The sequence below is a fragment of the Pleurodeles waltl genome, chromosome 11, assembly GCF_031143425.1.
Source record: "Pleurodeles waltl isolate 20211129_DDA chromosome 11, aPleWal1.hap1.20221129, whole genome shotgun sequence".
Lineage (NCBI taxonomy): Eukaryota > Metazoa > Chordata > Amphibia > Caudata > Salamandridae > Pleurodeles > Pleurodeles waltl.
Genome location: NC_090450.1, coordinates 528,835,128 through 528,853,300, shown reverse-complemented (window position 1 = coordinate 528,853,300; position 18,173 = coordinate 528,835,128). Strand labels below are relative to the sequence as shown.

The 18,173-nt window shown below is 45.7% G+C and overlaps 1 protein-coding gene across 1 annotated transcript in view; it reads right to left on the bottom strand.

Annotated features, from left to right (window-relative positions):
- Positions 1–12,717: 12,717 nt before the first annotated feature.
- ATR (ATR serine/threonine kinase) overlaps positions 12,718–18,173 on the bottom strand; it is a 488,241-nt gene continuing 482,785 nt past the window's right edge. The window contains exon 47 of the mRNA XM_069213920.1: positions 12,718–13,817. Coding sequence (XP_069070021.1) covers positions 13,644–13,817 — 174 coding nt within the window. The 3' untranslated portion in view covers positions 12,718–13,643. The remainder of the gene's footprint in view (positions 13,818–18,173) is intronic.

Below are 18,173 nucleotides of genomic sequence, written 5' to 3'. Positions count from 1 at the left end.
GACGCCTGTAGAAGTACTGCACCCGCAGCCCCCAGGCCCGTGAGAAACCGACCACCGGTGCCGCAGTGGCCAGCAGGCATCCCTCATCATTCCTCAGTCGGTGGCTGGCCCGAGAAGCCCCCCTGTGCCCTGCCTACAACGTGTGAGTGACCCCCGGGTATCTCCATTGAATCCTATTATAAATCAGATGCCCTGTTTGCCCACTGCACCCGGCCGCCCCTGTGCCGCTGAGGGAGTGCTTTGTGTGCCTACTTGCCCCCCGTGCTCTACTAAACTCCCCTGGTCTGCCCACAAGGACGCGGGTACTTACCTGCCAGAAGACCGGAACCAGAGCACCCCCTGTCTTCATAGGCGCCCATGTTATTTTGGCTCCTCTTTGACCTCTACACCTGACCGGCCCATTGTTGCTGGTGCTGGGTGTTTGGGGTTGACTTGAACCCCCAATGGTGGGCTACCTATGCCCCGGAGACTGAACTTGTAAGTGCTTTACTTACCGTAATAACTAAACTGTACTTACCTCCCCCAGGAACTATTGAAAACTGCACTGTGTCCACTTTTAAAATAGCTTATTGCCATTTTATAAAAAACTGTGTACATTACTGTTTTGGTTCAAAGTTCTAAGTATTACTATGCAAAGTACCTTATATTTAATGTACTTACCTGCAATCTGAATCTTGTGGTTCTAAAAATAAACAAAATAATATTTTTCTATATAAAAACCAATTGGCCTGTAGTTAAGTCATTGAGTGTGTGATCTCACTTATTGCTTGAGTGTGTACACCAAATGCTTAACACTACCTTCTGATAAGCCTAACTGCTCGACCACACTACCACAAATAGAGCACTAGTATTATCTATTATTGCCTCTGTCAAGCCTCTTGGGGAACCCCTGGACTCTGTATATACTATATCAAAATGAGATATAGTGTGCACAAAGCCAGCTTCCTACATTGGTGGATCAGCAGTGGGGTCTAAGACTTTGCATTTGCTGGACTACTCAGCCAATACCTGATCACACAACTGAATTCCAATACTGACATTAGAAAATAGATTTTTGGATTTTGACTATTTTTCCAACTTTTTAAAAGTCCTGCTAGGGCCTTGTTAAAGTCCCTGTTAGTATCTCTTTTTTAAGTTTAAAAGTTTTGTAAAAGTTAGGATTTAGGTACTAGAAGTAGTTTTTAGTTTCTTAAAAAGTAATCCCAACTTTTAGAAAAATAATGAGTAACTCAGAGGAGATGGCGAATGGACTCAACCTCACACCTTAGCTGCATCTAGGGATGACAGAGCTAAGGTCCCTCTGTAAGTTAAGAAAATTCAAAACTGGGTCCAATCCAACAAGGCCAAGATCCAGGTGCTCTTAGAGAGTACACCAGGGACCACCCTACTGAAGGGGAAGACCTCCCCTCAGATGGGGAAGAAGTTGGGGATCTGGATGTAGAACTCCCCCTTCTTACCCTACCTAGGAGACCAGGGTCCCAAAACCTGGTTCTGGTTCTTCCACAGGGAAGTCCAGTTCCTCTGTGAACATTGAGGGGAGCCTCAATGAGGAGCTAGGATGACCAAAAGATTAGTTTTGGAGGGAACAGCTCCTAGCTATAGAAAGGGAGAGATAAGAAATGGGTGTAGCACCCATACATAGTGGCAGCAATATAAATAGGGTCGGAGAGAATACTGACATCCTTAAAATCCCCAAAGGGATTGTTTCTAATATGAAGAAGGTGGTGATATCATCAAATGGTTCACAGCCTTTGAGAGGGCTTGTGCAACCAGAAAAGTAAGCAGATCTCACTGGGGAGCTCACCTGTGGGAAATGTTCACTGGAAAGTGTAGGGATAGACTCCTCACACTCTCTGGTAAGGATGCAGAATCCTATGACCTCATTAAGGCTACCCAGATTGAGGGCTTTGGATTCTCAACTGAGGAGTATAGAATTAGGATCAGGGGGGCTCACAAAACCTCGAGCTAGTCCTGGGTTGATTTTGTTGACTTCGCAGTCAAAACACTAGATGGCTGGATAACTGGAAGTGGAGTGCATGACTATGATGGATTGTATAATTTATGAAAGAACATCTGTTAAGTAACTGCTTCAATGACAAGTTGCATCAACATCTGGTAGATCTAGATCCAATTGCTCCCCAAGAATTGGGAAAGAAGGCAGACCACTGGGTCAAGACAAGAGTGACCAAGGCATCCACAGGGGGTGACCAAAAGAAAGGGGTCACAAAGCCTCCCCAGGGAAAGGGTGGTGAGTCATCCAAGGACAAAACTAAAGAGTCTTCTCCAGGGCCCCAAAAACCTGCTCATGGGGGTGGGCCCGAGCCTCTTCACATTTCACAAATGGGTACAAGGGTAAAAACTTTGATCCCAAGAAGGCCTGGTGTCACATCTGTAGACAGCATGGACAGCAAACTGAAGACAAGGCCTGTCCCAAGAAAAGTCCCACAACTTCTACTCCAGTTAGCAATGGAATAGAATAGCCAGTCTCCAGGTAGGATCAACAGTGTTCCCAGAGCAAATCAGGGTTCACACTGAAGCTACTTTAGTTTCTGAGAGTGGGGTGGATATAGCCACACTAGTGCCTGGCCATCTAACATGCAAAAATACAGGCAGCAGCTCTTGATAAATGGGACAAAGGTAGAAGCCCTGAGGGATACAGATGCCAGTGTCACCATGGTGACAGACAAACTGGTTTCCCCAGGGCAGTATCTGGCTGGGCAGACATATCCAGTCACCAATGCTGATAATGAAACTAAAGTCCATCCCATGGCAATGGTGACAATGGGGAGGGGTCACTGGCCTGAAACAGGTGATAGTCTCTTCTACAATCCCCAGCAGAGTGTTTGCTAGGGAATGATCTGGAGTCCTCAGCATGGGCTGAGGTAGAACTCAAGACCCATGAAGCCATGCTGAGTATCCCTGAACTGGTGTGTGTTAAGACAAAAGCACAGAGCAGAGCACAGGGCGAAAAAGAAGTGCTGGAGCCTGGAATAATTGTCCAGCCTTCCAAGAGAAAAGGTAAGAGGACTGGCGGACCTCTGTACAGTAACAGAAACAGGACCTACCTTCCCAGGAAGAGGTCCTATCCCCTGAGGGAAATGAGTCCATGAAGCTAGAGCCTTACCAGGTAGAGCGCTTGGGCCCAGGGGGACCCTCAGGGGAACAGCTGTGCCAGGGACAAACTTGTCCCACTCTTGAAGGCCTGAGACAGCAAGCTGCTGAGCAGGAAAAAGGAAGTATCAGTGGATCCCACAGGGTCTATTGGGAGGATGGACTCCTTTACACTGAGGCAAGAGATCCCAAACATTTTGTCACTAGGAGAATGGTAGTGCCTCAAGAGTTTAGAGAGTTCATCCTCACCTTAGCCCATGACATTCCCCTAGCTGGGCACTTGGGACAAACCAAGACATGGGACAGATTAGTGAACTATTTCTAGTGGCCCAATATGTCCCAGAAGGTAAGGAAGTTTTGCAGCTCCTGTGCCACCTGTCAAGCAAGTGGCAAGACAGATGGCCATCCAAAGCCCACCCTCATTCCACTTCTAGTGGTGGGGGTCCCCTTTGAAAGGGTTGGTGCGGATATTGTGCGTCCACTTGAACCTCCCACAGCCTGAGGGAACCAATATATACTGGTAGTAGTGGATAATGCTACCAGGTACCCTGAAGCAATCCCCCTTAGGTCAACTACTGCCCCTGCAGTAGCCAAGCCCCTAATTGATATCTTTACCAGAGTGGGTTTCCCTAAGGAGGTGGTTTCTGACAGAGGTACCAACTTTATGTCAGCCTACCTCAAACACATGTGGAAAGAGTGTGGGGTGACTTATAAGTTCACCACACCTTATCATCCACAAACCAATGGTCTTGTTGAAAGGTTTAACAAGACATTAAAGGGTATGATCATGGGGCTCCCTGAAAAACTCAAAAGGAGATGGAATGTCCTCCTGCCATGCCTGCTTTTTGCCTACAGAGAGGTGCCACAGAAGGGAGTAGGGTTTCACCTTTCCAAGCTTCTGTTTGGCCATCCTGTAAGGGGATATCTAGCACTTGTAAAAGAAGGATGGGAGAGACCGCACCATGAGCCTAAACAAGATGTGGTGGACTCTGTACTTGGAATCTCTGCTCAAGGATGGCTGAGTACATGGAAAAGGCATCCAAAAACCTTGAGGCCAGCCAACAACTCTAGACGTTGTGGTATGACCAAAAGGCTGCAATGGTTGAATTCCAACCAGGGCAGAAAGTCTGGGTTCTGAAACCTGTGGCTCATAGGGCACTCCAGGACAGATGGAGTGGGCCTTACCCAGTGCTTGAGAAGAAGAGCCAGGTCACTTACCTAGTGGGCATGGACACTAGCAGGACACCCAAGAGGGTGATCCATGTTTCCCGCCTTAAGCTCTATAATGACAAGGCAGACATAACCATGTTGATGGTTACTGATGAGGATCAGGAAGCAGAGAGTGAACCTCTCTCTGACCTCCTCTCCACTGACCCTAAGGATGGATCAGTAGATGGAGTTGTCTATTCAGACACCCTCTGCCCAACAGCAAGCTGACTGCAGGCAAGTCCTACAGCAGTATGCTGAGCTCTTTTCTTTGACCCCTGGACAGACATCTGTGTAGCCATGATGTGGACACAGGAGACAGTTTACCTGAAAAAAAAAAATATTCAGATAGTCTGACCAAGTCAAAGAAAGCATCGACGTGGAAGTCCACAAGATGCCGGAGTTAGGGGTAATAGAGCACTCTGACAGTCCCTGGGCTAGCCCAGTGGTCTTGGTCCCCAAACCTCACACCAAAGATGGAAAGAGAGAGATGAGGTTTTGTGTGGACTACAGCGGGCTCAATTCTGTCACCAAGACAGATGCTCACCCTATAACAAGAGCAGATGAGCTGACTGACAAGTTGGGTGCAGCCACATTTCTGAGTACCTTTGACTTAACTGCAGGGTACTGGAAATTAGGATGGCACCTGGAGCAAAAGAGAAAACAGCATTCTCAACACCTGATGGGCATTATCAGTTTACTGTTATGCCCTTTGGCTTGAAGAACGCCCCTGCCACCTTCTAAAGGTTGGTGAATCAAGTCCTTATTGGCTTGGAGGCCTTTAGTGCAGCATATCTAGATGATATTGCTGTCTTTAGCTCCAACTGGCAAGATCACCTGGTCCACCTGAAGAAGGTTTTGCAGGCCCTGCAAGCAGCAGGCCCTTCTACCAAGGCATCCAAATGCCAGATAGAGCAGGGAACAGTTGTATACTTGGGCCACCTAATAGGTGGAGGCCAAGTGCAACCCTTACAACACAAGATCCAGACAATTCTGGACTGGGAAGCTCCAAAAACCCAGACTCAAGTCAGGGCATTCCTTGGCTTGACTGGATACTACAGAAGGTTTGTGAAGGGATATGGATCTATAGTGACTCCCCTTACAGAACATACTTCCAAGAAAATACCCAAGAAAGCTAAGTGGACCATAGACTGTCAAAAGGCCTTTGACACTCTAAAAGAAGCTATGTGCTCAGCACCAGTTCTAAAAGATCCAGATTATTCTAAGCAAGTCATTGTGCAGAAAGATGCCTCTGAACATGGGATAGGTGCAGTCCTATCCCAAACCTATGATGATTGCCTTGACCAGCCCGTTGCTTTCATTGGCAGGAAGTTACTCCCCAGGGAACAGCGTTGGAGTGCCATTGAGAGGGAGGCCTTTGCTATGGTTTGGTCACTGAAAAAGTTGAGACCATACTTGTTTGGTACTCACTTTATAGTTCAAACTGACCACAGACTTCTCAGATGGCTCATGCAAATGAAAGGAGAGAACCCTAAACTTTTGAGGTGATCCATATCCCTAAAGGGAATGGACTTTGTAGTGGAACACAGACCTGGGACTGCCCATACCAATGCAGATAATAAAAAGGTAGCTGTCTCTGGTTCACTAAGGACCTCAAGCACTTACAGAGAAAATATTGCCAACAAGAACGAAGATGGAAGTTAGATCCAAATCTGCATGAGAAAGAGAAGGTTAGAGTTGTTCTTAGGGCTTATAAAGATGCAAGTATAAAAGCTAAATCCGATTATTTCAGTTGGAAAATTAAGGAGGCATTAAACACCCCTAGAGAACTTTTCAAAGTGGTACGCTCCTTGACGGTTCCTCCCACACCCCCGGAATTGGAGAATTCGCAAGATTTTTGCAATAAAGTGTCGACCTTCTTTGAAAATAAAGTCCTACAAATTCATGCACGTTTTACTCATTCTGTAGGGAGACCCTTCCCATCTGATTTCTTAAATAGTTCTCTAGACAAAGATTGTCCTTTATTAACTAATTTCCAGCCACTTCCACCAGAAAGGATTAAAGAGATTTTGTTGGGAATTAGGTCAGGTTCCCCCAGGGATCCTTGCCCCCCTCATATTTTACATCAGGTCCCTGACCTAGTTTCCACAGCCGCTGCTCCGCTTTGTTCAGGAGGTCTTAACGGCAGGAGTTTTTCCTCCATCCTGGAAAGAAGTGAAGGTGGTCCCTTTGAAAAAGAAACCAGATGGAGCTGCACATGATCTCTGAAATGTGCAACCTATTGCCTTACTCCCTGTTCAGGCAAAGATCTTTGAGAAACACATTAATATAGAGCTAGCCAACTTTCTTCAGGATTCGGGAAACCTAGACTCCTCTCAACATGGTTTCAGGAAAACCCATAATACGGAATCTGCTCTCATCACCACTTCAGATACTATGTCTAGATTGGTGGATGAGCAATATTAGTTCTATTGGATTTATCTGCTACTTTGGATACTATATTTCCTCAGATTATGTTGTCTCGTCTCTATCAAGCTGGAATTAGAGACACAGCATTGAAGATCCTGGAATTCTTTTTGGGAGAAAGATCCATTACGGTGAGCTGTGGAGACTTTGGGGCACCGGCATATCAATTGCCATGCGGTGTCCCACAAGGCTCCTCCATCAGCCCCATCTTATTTAATTTGTATGTCGCCCCATTGGGCAATCTTATTAGTTCATTTGGCTTTATGTCCACCTCCTATGCTGATGATACCCAATTGACTATTCCAGTCTCCAAGAACTGGGAGGAAGTGGCAGATCGCTTTCACAATTGTATGTGGGAAGTTAATAGGTGGATGAGCCTGAAATGGCTAAAGATGAATGGTGACAAAACTGAGATTTTGTTTTTTGGCTCCAGCAAGGAATTGTGGAGTTCACGCTGGTGGCCATTAGAGTGTGGCGAAATGCATGCTCCTATTACTGCCACTAGAAACTTGGGAGTTATTTTCGATAACTGTCTCTCTTTTAAGCCTCAAGTAAATTCCATCACCAAATCTAGCTTTTGGGCTTTGAAACTGATGATTTTTTTTTCTCCCCTATCTACAAAAGGAGCTTAGAATAACAGTCATGTTAGCATTAGTAATGTCTAGGTTGGACTACTGTAATGCCTTGATGCTTAATCTCGACACCTCTTCACTTAGGAAGCTCCAGCAGATTCAAAATACTGCTGCTTGTTTTATATTAGATCTTTCCCGCTCGGCATCAGCTAGCAGTAGCCTGAAACAATTACATTGGCTACCTATCACAAAGCGCATTACTTTTCAAACTCTATGTCTGACCTATAAGTCTTTACATAGATGTGGAGCTGAATATTTGTCCTCAAGGCTACGATGGCACACGCCGTGCCGTCAACTTAGATCACTATGAGCCCATCTGGTCTATGTTCCGCGAAAACGTCAAGGCTAGATGGGGGGATAAGGCATTCACTGTAGCGGCTGCTGAGTATTGGAACTCGCTCCCCATGATTATCAGAAAGGAACAAAATTTTATGACCTTCAGGAGGTTGCTAAAAACATGGCTCTTTCCTCAGTAGCTGCTTTCTCTCTCTCGTTCGTCTCTCATTTCTCTGACAATTGCTCTTCCTATATTTAGTGCTTCAATGCCTTGGCTGGAATGCGCTTAATAAATACTAAAATACAAATGGAAAATACAGATGGCCTTTCCAGGTTCTTCCACTTAAAGACTGTACCTTTGTCTCCACAATTGTCACCGCCCTGGCACACAGTTAAGTCCCTTGTAAAAGGTACCCCTGGTACCAAGGGCCCTGTAGCCAGGGAAGGTCTCTAAGGGCTGCAGCATGTATTATGCCACCCTGGGGACCCTTCACTCAGCACATGCACACTGTCTAACAGCTTGTGTGTGCTGGTGGTGAGAAAAAGAATAAGTCGACATGGCACTCCCCTCAGAGTGCCATGCCCACAACCCACTGCCTGTGGCATAAGTAAGTCACCCCTATAGCAGGCCTTACAGCCCTAAGGCACGGTGCACTATACCACAGGTGAGGGCATAGCTGCATGAGCACTATGCCCCTACAGTGTCTAAGTCGATTCTTAGACATTGTAAGTGCAGGAACTCCACAGTTCCATAATGGCTACACTGAATACTGCGAAGTTTGGTATCAAACTTCTCAGCACAATAACCCCACACTGATGCCAGTGTGGGATTTATTGAGAAATGCACACAGAGGGCATCTTAGAGATACCCCCTGTATTCCAGCTCTACTCTTAGGGGGTCATTACAACCCTGGCAGATGGCAGAGAACCGGTGGTAAGACCGCCAACAGGCTGGCGGTCTTACCTTGGTGAATTATGACCATGGTGGTTACCGCCATGGTCATCCGCTGGTTCTCCGTCCCGCCCGCCAGGACGGAGACGACCGCCGGGCTGGAGACCTGGGTCTCCAGCCCGGCGGCCATCAGTATACCGCCGGTGGTATTTGGACCCGGCTTACCGCCGTGGATTTCCAGCGGTTTCAACCGCCATGAAATCCATGGCGGTAAGCAATATCAGTGCCAGGGAATTCCTTCCCTGGCAATGATGGGGGTCTCGCCCACCCCGACTCCCTCCCCTACACCCCCCACGACACCTGCCACCCCCCAAAGGTAGCAGGGCCCCCCCTCCCCACCCGACCCCCAACATAACATTACTCACACACACCTGACACCATGCAGGCACCACCAACACACACACACACACCCCGACATACATGCCTACATCCACACACACAGTCAGACACGCACACCCACATCAAACATACACACACACATCCATACAGCCATACCCACAGCCATGCACGCACTCATTCCCATGCACACAACACCCCCGCAAGCATACACACACCCCCATGCACGCACACAACACACAACACCCCCCTCCCCTAACAGACGATCGACTTACCTGGTCCGTCGATCCTCTGGGAGGGGACGGGAGCCATGGGGGCAGCTCCACCGACACCACACCGCCAACAGAACACCGTTGTGGCGAATCACAGGACGTGATTCGCTGGGCGGTGTTCTGTTGGCGTGGAGGTGGAGCAACCTCCACTTCCCCGCCGCCAGCAAGTATGGCTGTTGGCGGCTCTCCGTCGGAATAACGACAGAGAGCAGCCAACAGTCATAATACGCCGAGCGGCAAACCGCCTGCACAGGCGGTCTTCCGCACGGCGGTCCCTCGGCGGTCTTGCAAAAAGACTGCCGAGGTCGTAATGACCCCCTTAGTGTGTGACTGACCAGTCTGTGCCAGCCTGCCACCTTCAGACGAGTTTCTGACCACGTGGGGTGAGTGCCTTTGTGCACTCTATGGTCAGAAACAAAGCCTGTCCTGGGTGGAGGTGTCCCCCTCCCCAAAGGGAGTGGGTACAGATTTCTGGCGAGTTACAAGAAGAAGAAGAAGGACTGCTTAGCTGAAACCCCATGGAGAGAAGAAAGACGACGACAACTGCTTTGGCCCAACCCTACCGGCCTGTCTCATGCTTCAAAGTCCTGCAAAAGAACAGCAATGCGTCCAGCGGGCCCAGCGACCTCTGCTCAGATCAGAAACAAAGCCTGTCCTGTCACACCTCCCCCCGCAGGAACTATAACACTTTTGGGGGCAAGTCCGGGGAGATAAAGAGAAAAACAAGGAGGAGTCACCCCCACAGCCAGGTCCATCCCTAGGGTGACCAGAGCTGAAGTGACCCCCTCCTTGGAAAATCCTCCATCTTGTTTTGGAGGATTTAGCCTAATAGGGATAGGGAGAAGAAGGAGGATGTAGCCACCCTCAAGGACAGTAGCCATTGGCTACTGCCCTGTGACCCTAACACAGCCCTAAATTCAGTATTTAGGGGCGACCCTGAACCCAGGATTTGAGATTCCTGACGCCCTACAAAGAAGAAGGACTGCTGACCTGAAAAAAAACCCACAGAGAAGAAGGAAGACTACAACTGCTTTGGCCCCAGCCCTACCGGCCTGTCTCCTACTTCAGAGAACCGGCACCCCAGTGACGCATCCTGCAGCCCAGTGACCTCTTCCGACTCAGAGGTCTGCCCTGAGCAGAACAGTAGACCTATCCAACCAAGAAAGAAGAAACCATCTTTAAAGGGAATCTCATCTCACTCCAGAAGCGTGAGCCCCCAACACTCTGCTCCTGATGCCCCTGGCCCGTGTCCAGAGAAACCAGTGACCCAGAGAGGATCCCCAGGTGACTCCTACGACGTGTCCACGCTCGGCTGACCTCTCTGCACCCAGACAACGACGCCTGCAGAGGGAATCCCAAGGACCCCCCTGACCGCGACTGCCTGGGACGAAGATATCTGACGTCTAGAGAAGCACTGCACTCGCAGACCCCAGGCCCGTGAGAAACCGACCACCGGTGCAGCAGTGACCAGCAGGCCTTCCACACCCTTTTCAAGTCGGTGGCTGGCCCGAGAAGCCCCCCCTGTGCCCTGCCTGCAACGTCTGAGTGACCCCCGGGTCCCTCCATTGAATCCTATTACAAGCCCGACGCCCTGTTTGCCCACTGCACCCGGCCTCCCCTGTGCGGATGAGTGTGTGCTTTGTGTGCCTACTTGGGGCCCCCACAGTGCTATACTAAACCCCCCCTGGTCTGCCCCTCCCCCTGAGGACGCGGGTACTTACCTGCCAGCAGACCAGAACCTTAGTACCCCCTGTCCCCATAGGGGCCCATGTTATTTTGGCTCTTCTTTGATCTCTGCACTTGACTGGCCCTGTGTTGCTGGTGCTGGGTGTTTGGGCTTGACTTGAACCCCCAACGGTGGGCTACCTATGCCACGGAGACTTAACTTGTAAGTGCTTTACTTACTGTAATAACTAAACTGTACTTATCTCCCTCAGGAACTGTTGAAAATTGCACAGTGTCCACTTTTAAAATAGCTTATTGCCATTTTATGAAAAACTGTGCACATTACTGTTTTGGTGCAAAGTTCTAAGTGTTACTATGCAAAGTACCTTACATTTAATGTACTTACCTGCAATCTGAATCTTGTGGTTCTAAAAATAAGATATTTTCACTAGAAAAATCTATTGGCCTGGAGTTAAGTATTTGGGTGTGTGTTCTCACTTATTGCTTGTGTGTGTACAACAAATACTAAACACTACCCTCTGATAAGCCTAACTGTTCGACCACACTACCACAAATAGAGCATTAGTATTATCTATTATTGCCTCTATCAAGCCTCTTGGACTCTGTGCACACTATATATCATTTTGATATAGTATATACAGAGCCAGCTTCCTAAAAAGGAGGAGTAAGAAATAATATTGTAATGGTAGCTGGCCCAGCCAGGGGTAAATTGGTTTGCCTTTGAACCGCCTTCAGAATCATGAGTTAACTTCTTGTATTAAACCTGTAACAACCCACCTCAATGTAGAGTTAAACATCTTACAAAAAAATATATTAATGAAAGGCTACTGTAAGATGAACAGTTTCTCAGCTCTTTATCTGGTTTTGATACCGAGGCCATCATTGGCCTCCTCATAGATATGGACTATAATGCATCCTGGTCTGCTGCCCACAGCAGCAGCCAACAATCCTGCATAATCTACAAATCTCAAAAGGACCGCCTGATTTAATAGAATGGTAGAAAGCATGCTGGCTAAGGGCTTGTGTTTGAAAACTCTTGTGCTCATTCATGTGGCCCATAAATTTCACTACTTTCTCCAACAATCCTTTCCTTTGTCACTTCTGGACACAAATACCAATGCATTCACCGCGACAAACTGGCAAAATGCAGATGCACACTTTTCTTATCCTTGTGCTTCTACTCATTTGCTGTCCTACTCCTATAGAATAGAGGCTACACAATATGGGTTCAAGGATTGTCATCTGGATGTTACAGCAATCTAAAACTCAGTTTTGTGTGACACCTCATAAAGACTCTTCACAGCTCTAGAAGTAGGAATTTTATCATAACTGGAACATCTCTGTTTCCAAAATCCATGTAAAACATTAATCCCTCTGCTTCTAAAGGCACAGTAAAGAAACTTCAAGCAGGGATGATCATGGTCAAACAGGACATATTGCGATCCAAGTATATATTTGTGAATAACCTTTGCATCTCTGCTGTGGAAACATTTGAAGTCTCACCCTGGTGCCAGTGGATGCATCAAGAATGGAGGAGTATCCATAGAGGAAGAAGCCATGAGAAGGTATGATGGCATGAATCATGCACAGTAGAGGGGTCATCTCCTAAACTGAAACTCACGATGGTAAATGTGGGTGCAGTATTTCTTCTGTGACGACAAAAGGACACAAGCTTGCATTCCTTCACACAATACTCAAACTGAAGCCAAAACGTGAATGTGTGCACTGATAACATAATTCAGTAATTATTTACTAATTTTGAGACACCTAGAGGCTCATACATACTTAAGGAAGCATGACATCATAACTACAGAACACGTCAGACTGACAATTTATTATGAAATGCAAAAAATTCAGGTTCAACAAAAGCAGAATCTTGAAAAACATTTTGAAGTGCTTTTTAGTACATAACATTATCTCCTTGAGAAATTAGTGTGCTGTGCTTGAATTATCTTGGTGTACAAAACAATTATAAAAATAAATATATATATATATATGCTCTTTCAATAGGACTCTCCTCAAATAATGATATCAAGGAATGCTTGGTTATGTAAATGTGCATCAATATTTTGAAAGAACACGACCCTCTTTGCTCTACAGTTGTGTCTTCTTTAAAGCGTTGGAGCTTTATTCAATTTTTAATTATTCACACTCTTCAGGAATCTGCTCAGCATCTGCTAAATGATAACCTAAAATTCTTTGGTGCAATGGAAAATAGCACGAATTGATATCCTTCCTTTGCAAAGTTGGAAGATGCCACTTTTTGATTCTAGTATTTACATTTTTACAATAGCATAAATTAAATTACGTATATAATCTACTCATTGGTCGTAGGACTAACAATGTCTAATTCCTCCAAAAAGAAACAAAATTACACATTTAAAGACTAGGTAGATATAATTTATGAAATATTACTGGCCACGTGGCGTTCTATAGGACTGTACCTTCTCTTCCCCATTAACAAAAAAGTCAATGCATAGGATAAATTCCTTTTTCAACACAAACCCTCAAATTGCAATGACTACCGCCGCAATCAGAAGTACAAAAGGCTTTAACTGATTCGGAACTTTTGTTGCAGCCAGTGCTCTCATCCCGTGCTCTGTCAGCACAGTCAGCACTTTGGGGAAAGAATACACAAAACGTGTGTCTTGTCTGTGCCTAAACCGACTAGACTATTGCAAACCTGTCGAGGCACTGCAAGCTCTGACCGACAGAAAGCAGAATGTCTTTTCAAAGTATACATGATCACATGTACGGCGCCCATCCAAGGTACATCTGGCAGAGCAAATTTTCATCAGTGCCTTCTTGTATTAGATAATGGACATGACCTTCAATAGACAATGGTAATCCTTTAACACGATTTCTTGTCTTGATCACCCCCTGGAGACGCTGTTCTATGTCCTGGACATGAGTCTTGGCCTTCAAATGAAAGAAACAACTTTAAAACTACATAGTCAAACACACTTCACAGGTCAACATATAATTTTCACAGCAGCATCAATTATTTCCTAGAGAAGCAACAAAATGAGCAAACTGAAAATATTTCCAGACGCCATGATATTACTACGTTTTAAAATGTTAGTGTGCATTGTCTGTTTTCATACCTATTTATTTGTATAATAATAATAATAATAGACGGCCCACAGGGAAGAAATATGCTGTACCCATACCAATGGATGATACATAACTTACGTAAGGCTTGACCCTCACCAATCAAACATTTACTTTACTAATTTCCTTAGCCTTTTTCTGGGTGGCAAATACGTATCTTGCCTTATCAGTAGTATTTCAAATAGTTGGTATGTACTGCAAGTGCGCTGGTTTATTTCCTTTTTCTTTTGTTGCTTTTTTGGTAATAGTCTCAGTTATACAACATTCTTCAGAGTTTACAATAACGAACAGGCTAGGTTGCATTTATACCGAAATAATCTCCTGGTGTAGGATAAGTGCATTTATTTGTTTAAAAAGCTTAATGAATCTTTATTTGAGGAGGTCGCATACAACAGTAATGTACACATACGAGATACACCAATCTAAAATTGGACACAGAAGTAACATATTCCACAGTCCGAACTGAATTAAAAATAAGTTGAGTTTGGAAAAAAGAAGGCAAATTGAGAACAAATGGAGGGGTGTTTCAAAGTGCATCCTGATCATAGAAGAATATCTCCAGTTCCTGGTTACAGCAGAAAAATAACATAGCAAAGCCTCAAGGCCTTACATTATAGCCCTCCTAGTAGAGATTAAGTCTGGGAAATTGGGCTAGTTCTTTTTTAACCACAACTCAATACAACATAAGCAATGCCAATGGTCCTCTTTTGTGAATCCTTTGAACGCCTATCAATAAAACATTTCAACAGATCTACCTTCTTGTGCACCCTTAATTACTATATATATGACAGATCTCGTGGAACTCAACTGTCTCAGTAAGAGTGCCCTCACCCTATGGGACTGAAACATTTACTCTGTAGGTCAAACCAGCACATTTGCTCGAGGCTTTATAGAATAAATGGACGATTTGGGCTTCAACAAAAGGCAACCCAGCCCACTCACTGGTCACATGGTTGAATTGCTGTATTCCATATTTTCAGACCATAGATTACCTGCACCTTTCTTGGTATGAACTTACCACAATCACTCTGTTGGTGAAGAGTCTGGCACCAAAGTCAGTCAGCTAATACCTCCACCAAAAATAAATTTGTCACTAAAATCCTATTCCATTTAAGAAAACAGCACACTCAGTAGTCATCTATAATGGTAAGAGGCCTATTCGTTGTTGCCCCTGAGATCACTAACATCATCTAGATTTCATTTCTAATGGTAACTTCCCTTAAAAACAAGCATTGCCAAAGCCAAAGGGTCTTGCCTTTGTGAGATTCTTTTTTTTAAGGAATGGAGTGGCATTGAGCGCAGTCGAGAGTCATTGGGTGGTATAGAAAGTTTCCAGAGTTGCCACTGAATTGCCCTATAGAACTTCATACTTCAAAGCCTCCTGCTATATAAATGCAATCACAGTCCAATATGTTACAATTTATCTCAGCCGAGGATCTAATTAAACATCGGATGGCTGTGATCCGATGCAGGAGCTTGTTAGTATGTGTAATGCTTCACTGCTTACAAATGAATGTGTTTTAGACCAGGAGGTGCTGGTGGATGATGGAAAAACATATATCATACCAGATGGGGATAAAAGATACGGAGCCAGTTGAAGGCAGTGAAAGAAATCACGCCTGATTCACAGCACGATCAGCGGGGAGACACTAATTAAGCTGAATCAATCTGTGCTACGTCCATGAGCCACTGGAAGGAAATGAAGTGGTGTCTGGCAAGTGCTGCCCAATTAGAAGGCAGCAAAGAAGAGTGATTATGAATCCAACCAATGGTAATTAATGGGTGGACTAAAATCCCTGTTTTATGTTTTTTTTTTTTTTAGGCAGAATAGAACATTGCCAAACAACAGGGCAAGCGTGCTGCTTGTATCAGTGTTTTTTTTTTTTTTTTTTCTTTTAGCCATGCTGCTATACATTTCTAAAAAGAAACATTGACAAAGCCAATAGACATCAGAGGCGAGACCTACTGGCTTTACCAATTCTTGTTTTTCAAGTAACAAAAATATTGCAAGTATCAACTCAACATCTAACAGAGTAGGGCCACAATTTAGCACACATTTCTGAAATGTTCTATAATTGTTTTCCCAGTCGCACAGGACCCCTATCTGCATTTCTTTCTAATTCCACTGTCAAACCCCTCACCAAAGAGAGAGGTAGCGATGCTCGCTGCTGCATCGTGGTGCTTTGGCACAATCACAGGAAAAGCCACGAGAAAGCGAGTAATAGCTGAGTTGTGACATTACAAACGGTTTCAGAAAAAAACATTATTCCTGTCTGCCCTTGAACTCCGTCATGGAAAGATGCTAAGTTTGAACCCATCCTCTCCAATAGGGGATTCGATTTTAAACTATCTTCACGCAATGCTTTTGCCTTGTGGACATGGCCATCTTTTGAAGAAAAGGTGTAAACTGCACAACATTCGGGATAAGAAAATCAAGGTGGGGGTTGACTTTACATTCCAATCCTTAGCAAGAATGCAGAAGAAGGTACACAGATAAATAAATGTCCTTGGAACACGTCAGACCTACAGACTTCAGTATCACAGTAGGGTTTCTTTCAAACATCGCCATTCAATTCCATCTGTTCCTGCTGCTTCGAGTTGATGGGCAATGACTGTGCTTTCATAAAGGATCTGAGGCTGACTAAAAGTGCTTGCCGAAAGCTCTCCTAGTGGTAATAAATGAATGTTAAGGTAGCGCACAATGTTCATTTGATTTAGTCATGAACAGTACCGAAGCCCTCTGCGGAGATGTCAAATCTTTAGCCTCTGAAGGGCTCTGTAATGTAAAGGGCCTGGAAATATGGCCTGAATGGATGAGGCCAAGAGGCCTACAATCCTTGCCAGAGATCGAAGAGAGAGAACGGAAAGATTGAGGACTTGCCGAAGCTCGTTGTAAAGAAATGGCTCCCTGTTGCAGTTACCCCCCACTTTTTGCCTGATACTGATACTGACTTGACTGAGAAGTGTGCTGGGACCCTGCTAACCAGGCCCCAGCACCAGTGTTCTTTCACCTAAAATGTACAGTTGTTTCCACAATTGGCACAACCCTGGCATCCAGGTAAGTCCCTTGTAACTGGTACCCCTGGTACCAAGGGCCCTGATGCCAGGGAAGGTCTCTAAGGGCTGCAGCATATCTTATGCCACCCTGGGGACCCCTCACTCAGCACAGACACACTGCTTGCCAGCTTGTGTGTGCTGATGAGAACAAAACGAGTAAGTCGACATGGCACTCCCCTCAGGGTGCCATGCCAACCTCACACTGCCTATGCAGTATAGATAAGTCACCCCTCTAGTAGGCCTTACAGCCCTAAGGCAGGGTGCACTATACCATAGGTGAGGGCACCAGTGCATGAGCACTATTCCCCTACAGTGTCTAAGCAAAACCTTAGACATTGTAAGTGCAGGGTAGCCATTAGAGTATATGGTCTGGGAGTCTGTCAAAAACGAACTCCACAGCTCCATAATGGCTACACTGAATACTGGGAAGTTTTGTATCAAACTTCTCAGAATAATAAACCCACACTGATGCCAGTGTTGGATTTATTAAAAAATGCACACAGAGGGCCTCTTAGAGATGCCCCCTGTATTTTACCCAATTGTTCAGTGCAGGACTGACTGGTCTGTGCCAGCCTGCTGCTGAGAGACGAGTTTCTGACCTCATGCGGTGAGAGCCTTTGTGCTCTCTGAGGACAGAAACAAAGCCTGCTCTGGGTGGAGGTGCTTCACCTCCCCCCTGCAGGAACTGTAACACCTAGCAGTGAGCTTCAAAGGCTCAAGCTTCGTGTTACAATGCCCCAGGGCACTCCAGCTAGTGGAGATGCCCGCCCCCCTGGACACAGCCCCCACTTTTGGCGGCAAGTCCAGGAGAGATAATGAGAAAAACAAGGAGGAGTCACTGACCAGTCAGGACAGCCCCTAAGGTGTCCTGAGCTGAGGTGACTCTGACTTTTAGAAATCCTCCATCTTGTAGAAGGAGGATTCCCCCAATAGGGATAGGAATGTGACCCCCTCCCCTTGGGAGGAGGCACAAAGAGGGTGTACCCACCCTCAGGGCTAGTAGCCATTGGCTACTAACACCCCAGACCTAAACACGCCCTTAAATTTAGTATTTAAGGGCTTCCCTGAACCTAAGAATTTAGATTCCTGAAATTACAAGAAGAAGAA